General features: G+C 41.1%; 1 protein-coding gene across 2 annotated transcripts in view; it reads left to right on the plus strand.

Annotated features, from left to right (window-relative positions):
* Positions 1-1,359: 1,359 nt before the first annotated feature.
* nfkb2 (nuclear factor of kappa light polypeptide gene enhancer in B-cells 2 (p49/p100)) overlaps positions 1,360-6,237 on the plus strand; it is a gene marked incomplete in the record, with an annotated part of 54,960 nt that continues 50,082 nt past the window's right edge. For both annotated transcript variants that reach the window (XM_014030256.1, XM_014030257.1), the window contains 2 exon segments: positions 1,360-1,425; positions 2,826-2,910. In XM_014030256.1, coding sequence (XP_013885710.1) covers positions 2,894-2,910 — 17 coding nt within the window.

Consider the following 6,237-nt stretch of genomic DNA (forward strand, 5'->3'; position numbering starts at 1 on the left):
GGCCACGTAAACATACGTTATCCGTAGGCCAAACCGTCCCAATCCACAGCCGTTTATGCAGCCGACAGGAGCAGCCTACGCTCCACGTCGACTGCTAGCCGACGTCGACCGGTCCATGTCGGCTGAAACCCATGAATTGTGAGTCTCTGTTACAAACTGTGTGTCAAAAGTAGAGACTTCAAACTATACAGCAGTTTTTAAATTGTGTCGATAGGTCAAGAGTTAAGAAAACCAGAGTTACGATAAATCGCATATCTTGCCTTTTTTTTCTGAAAACAGACGTTCTATTTTGAAGCACGTTGCAGCTGAAGGGAGCAGGAAACACGGTAATTTCGTGGAAAAAACACCGCTGTCCATCATCAGTCTCATCTTTCTCTTAAACCGAAACAGTAAAAAACCTACAGGAAGAAGAAAATAAAAAGAGGCTAAATTTGAATGGAGATTGGTGGCAGTGAAGAGCCGGTGACAGCAAACAGATCTGTGAGATTTAACATGTTTGGATTTTATAGTTAGTGTGTAGTTTTGAGTGTTTACTCTTCATTTTAGCCAGTTTCAGTGTGTTTTCAATCAAAACAATGAGGCAGTTCTTTTTAAACAGGGAGTTCTGCAGTGCAGAACAACAACACGTGTCTTATTTCTCTCCCCTCACTCTTGCAGTTAGAAAAAAATAAACATTTTTCTCTCTGGATGTATTTTTACGTGACAAGTGCAGTCCTACAGCAACTTTTCACTATTTTTCACATTTTACACAAAGAGGAACTCTTCCTGTTTTCCCCCAAACCAATATGTCAGCCTCCATCTACAACATGGTCACGTGACTTTGGTTTCACACGCTAACTGTAGTAAGATGGCCGCCGGTAACGATGCACATCTATGCCGGAGCATATGTCTATGTGCCGGAGACTCCGCCTTTGGGATGTCTGACTGGAATTCCCCTGCAGCTCGGGGCTTTCCGACGCAACGGATTTACCTTCTTCTGTCACGGATTGTCGAGGAGGAAGTAAACATCCGGTCCTTCAAAATAAAAACTGCTTTTCAACTTCTTGACAAACACATTTTAATTAAAAGACGATTGTAGCTAGATTTCCGCGTAGATTTGCACGTGAATATTATATTTTCACTGGTTGTCTTCTGCCTTAACATTATTCTTTGCAGAGGTTGGCAACATGTTTGTGCTAAAACTGTTGAGTTGTCTTCAAACCAAACAATATCTACTCTCCTAGACCAAGAAAAGTCACGTGATATACCTCAACGTTTGCATTTAGTTTGATTGTTGAAGTGTATGATGAGTCATCTGGGGGGGGATAAAAGCACGTCTCTGTTTTATTTTGAAAATCCTCCACCGGAAGTTCCTCCGTCTTGTTTTGGTTGGTTTGATGCTCGCTCTGTCGCAGATTTCAGACCTGTTGAAACGGGCGGACAGAGGTAAATGTTAACATTTTACTCTTTTACAAACATGACAGGAAACTAATGGACCAGATCAAACAACACATGTATTTTTATTTAACTAAACTGGACTTTTATTAGATTAAAACCCACCGGTTTCAAGTTAAAATGTTAAAAACATGTGTGATTTAAACTAGTTTTACCAAGTTAGACTGCAGCTGTTTGAGATCAGATATTACGGTCTTTATAATGTGAACAAACTGCAGTTTTAACAAACTTTATATGATGTTTTAAATGTCAATAATCTATTCTACAAATGACTGTGGACAAACTGTAAAGTGTTGTTGTTCAGGATTAAACTTTTCATATAATTTGTATGATTAAACTGGAGTTTTATCAAGATAAAATCAAGCTGTTTGAGCTGTAAAACAAAATCTGTTTCATTATTGAGATAAATTAAAGTTTGATTAAAACCAGGTGAAGCCATTTGAGATCAAACCCTGGATTTTCTGTCAGATTAAAAACTAGTTTTTAAAGTTAAAATTCATCTGTTTGTGAGGTTATTTCACTGCTTAAACTGATTAAAATTCAGCTTTTTAAGGTTTTTTATAGATGATTAAGCAGAAGTTTTGTGAAGTTAAAAACTAATGAACATTCCAAGATTTACATGCATAAACATACTTTTCATAATCCTCCTACTTGAAATAATTCAGGCTTTTACATGAGATTAAACTGCAGTTTAATCAGGACAAACCAACTGTTTGAGATTTCATAAGTCAGGCATTTTATGTGAATAAACTGGAGTAGTTAGGGTAATTTTAAGAAGAAACCCAATTTTACTTTTGAGTTTTAAACAAGTTGTGTAAAAGGGAAGTTACTGAAACATGTAACCTTTAATCTGACCTGACATCGGCTCAGTTAAAACACCAGTTTCATTAAATGCATCTAAATGATTTAAAACTAAAGGAGAGGAGTCTGGATGAATTTGAATCTGTTCTAATTTGATTAAATGTATCAGTTACAGTAACAACATATTACAGAGAATAAACAGTAAACACATTTTATAAGATAAGGATACATCAACAACACTTAAAAATATGAACTCTAAATGTGATTTGTGTTTGTACCTCAGAGCCTTTCATTCCAAACTGAACAAAACCCAGATTTAGTCAAATTCAGAAAACTGTGTTTGTGTTGCTACAATGTCACGTCCTATCTTTTTATCAGTTTTCCTTTATTTCCAGTCTTTGTGCTTAGTTACAATGAGTTCCTTCAGAATAATCAGACTGGATTAAAAGTCTTGTAACACAGATATGTTGCTTGTTGTCTGATGGAAATGCACGTTGTTGTTAAGGATCAAAGAGAGGGATGTAAATTCTCTGCTGAGCTGAGATGTGACACCACCTGACTCTGATTAACGTTGAGTTTGTTGTCCACAGGAACATCCCTGACTGGAGGGCCTACAGCGTTCAGTGTCCTCATTACCAACCAGTGTTTGTGCTGAGTCATGGCTGGAGCTCTGAGGTACGTTGCTTCTGTTTTTCAGGGTTCAGGGGTTAAAGGTCAGAGTGGAAAATAAGAACACAACACAAAACACATTCTTCATCAGGTTCAGCTCAGGAACGAGCTCATCTTCCTCCTCTCCTGCCCCCAGACAAACAGACATCCCACCCTCCTTTGACCCATAGCTTTCTGTCCAACCTCAGATGTTTTATCTTCAACCTCAGTCATGGACTCTTCTGCTTCAACAGTCTGCTCTAGTCAGAAATGGTTGTTTTCATTGTGCATTGCCAATGCAACGCACACTATAGTGATTTGTTTCCCATCCAAGTCATCTCAACTTTGGCACGCTTCTCCTCCTGCATACTTTGTCCTACAGCTGCCATTGTAATTTATATCTGTAAAGCTCCTGTGCCGAATGATGGCTATGCCTTTTGGTGCCTGTACAACTCATAGTTTTTGAAATATTAATGTTTAATAAATTCTGATGGCAGTCAATGGAGCCTTGCATTGATCCAATACTGCCCCCTACTGCATCTACACAATATGGTACTGCACCATAGTTTCATAATATTTAAAATCAGTAGTTCAATGATTACAATATTAATATGATTGTATTTTGATGTTTTACTATAATATTGTCTTAATACTGCTCTATTGTTGTAATATTATGCAGTTTAGTGTCAATAATTGTATTGGCAATGTGGCCTCTTTCTGCACACATACAAGCCAACCCCTGCCACCACCTTCTGCCACCACTCCATCAGTCTAATGGTCTATGTCATGGACTTTCATGTGGGAGATCAGGTTTCAAAACCCAGCTAAAGCAACTTTAACAAAAATCTCTTCAAACTTCATATTGTCACACAATTACCTTAATTACAAACACCTGCTCACGTGACAGGCACAAGCTGGTATAGAAAACATATTTGAACTTGGTCCCATTTCATTCTGCCAGTCCAATGCTGCAGGCAAAGCCATGCTACATGGCAATGCACACTTGTTTTTACATCGTAAAAACCCATGTCTAGTTTTCTTTTGAGTTTCCGAACACTTCAGCACAAACAAACACGCCCACAAACTTCAGACCACTCACACATTACCGTCGACACATGAGGGGGGTCAAAAGTTCTGCCGGCGGGTTGTGCCAAAAGGGGCTGTCGACACGACGCTGCGAAGCCCGGTGACGTAATTTTCGTCATTAAACTGAGACAACCCGTGCTGACGTCGGCAGTTCGGAGGGAGTATGTTTCAGGCTTAACACAATTCAGCCTGAGTTTCTTTGTCTGAAACTCCAGAAGACTCAGGTGGAGGCCTCAACAATCACCTGGATCAAAGACTACCTGGCAAACAGACCACAGTTTGTGAGACTCAAGGACTGTATGTCTAACCAGGTGGTCAGCAGCACAGGAGCACCACAGGGAACTGTACTCTCACCATTCCTGTTCACACTGTACACTTCAGACTTCCAGCACAAGTCAGACTGCTGTCATCTACAGAAATACTCAGATGACTCTGCAGTTGTTGGGTGTATCAGAGATGGACAGGAAGCTGAGTACAGAGAGCTGGTGGACCGCTTTGTGACATGGTGTGGGGACAATCATCTCATCTTGAATGTGAACAAAACAAAGGAGATGATTGTAGATTTCAGGAGAAATAGTGTTAGATCAAACCCTGTTTCCATCATGGGAGAAGAAGTGGAGGTGGTTGAGGAATATAAATACCTCGGTGTTCATCTGGACAACAGACTGGACTGGAGACTCAACAGTGAAGCAGTCTACAAGAAAGGACAGAGCAGACTGGACTTCTTGAGGGATTAACAACTATTCAACAAGAACTATCTATTGGAGCCACCAATGAGCACCACCCAGCCCCTCCAGATCCCCACCCAAAACAATCAATCTGTTCTGGTGACTTCTGGTGCATTGGTGCTTTGTGTACGTCCAAGGGTGATGTTTGCTACCGCTATGCAGTATCTTATTTATTACATTTGTTCTATTCTATTTATTTTTTATTTGTTATGATGCGTAACCATAGCAGCATGGCAGTGTTTTATAACACAGCTGATTAACATCTCAAAAGCTCAAATAACACTGGCCTCGTAACTACAGCCCCAAATCCCAGACGAGCTGAAAAGGAGGCGCAGTGGATGCAGAGCAGGAGCAAAGATGAGAGAGAAGGAGGAAGTTCAGACTTCCATTGATCATGATGGGCAAAGAAAGACTGTTGGACAACAAGTTGGACAAACTCCAAGTCCTGACAAGAACCCAGGAATATTATCAGGAATGCAGTTTTATGTGTTTCTCTGAGACATGGCTGCAGGATCATGTCCCTGACTCCAGCATATTCCTGCCAGGATTTCTGACCATAAGATGGACACCCTGAGCATCCTCTTCATCAGAACGTCTTCAGTCAGGGCTTCATCAGACCTGCTGTAAGACGGACGATTCTTCATGCCCAGGTTAGGGGTTAGGAGGTTCTTCTTCCATGAAGCAGCTCTGTTGTCCTCCATCCATATTTTCAGTTCCAGGCTGAGTCATTTCTACCTTGTCCTCTCTGTCAACGCTCTCTGGTTTCATTTAAAAGAGTCGATCATCAGATATTGTCCAAGATTTCTGCCTGAAACATACTCGCTCCGACGCCGACGGGTCGACGCGTGGTCACGTGGTTGATCAGCAGTCGTTTTCGCACAGACCTTTCATAGTCCCTGAGACACACCGCACCGAGTTCGGGAAACCCCCCTCCCTGAACCATACGTCACTGCATGGAGTTTCTCCTCGCAACAGTTGAGAATGCAGAAAAAAAAAGACTCATCACTCACCCGACGTATTTATCCACATCTGTCCTGATTAAAGCTCCACAGTTTTTATCAGTCAGATTCCTCCGTGCACAACGTCTGTTTTATCTCCGTTCATGAGTTTTTCACGGTTTGACTATCTTTATAAAACTCTACTTCCTGGTGTCGGCTCTGGGAGCGAGTCGGGTTTTTTTCCCCATTTTCTTTTTTTTTTTACCGAGTGCAGCAGCGCTTTCAGCACAAACAACAAGCCATAAGTTTTTCACGGTTTGACTATCTTATAAACCTCTGCTTTCTAGTCTGGGAGCGAGTCGTTCTTTTTTCTCTTCCCCCACCCGAGCGCAGCACAAACAAACACGCCCACGAACTTCAGACCAATCACACATTACCGTCGACACGGGAAGGGGGTCAAAAAGTTCTGCTCTGCAGATATTACACAGGTTTCTCTTTCATTTTCTTAAAATGATCCCACACTTTGAGCTCTGTTGTCAGGTAGCCATGATACCAGAGCCTGTCTGTATAATGTCTTTTGACGTCCACGGCCTACCCCAGTT

Source organism: Austrofundulus limnaeus, unplaced genomic scaffold (assembly GCF_001266775.1).
Source record: "Austrofundulus limnaeus strain Quisiro unplaced genomic scaffold, Austrofundulus_limnaeus-1.0 Scaffold1028, whole genome shotgun sequence".
NCBI lineage: Eukaryota > Metazoa > Chordata > Actinopteri > Cyprinodontiformes > Rivulidae > Austrofundulus > Austrofundulus limnaeus.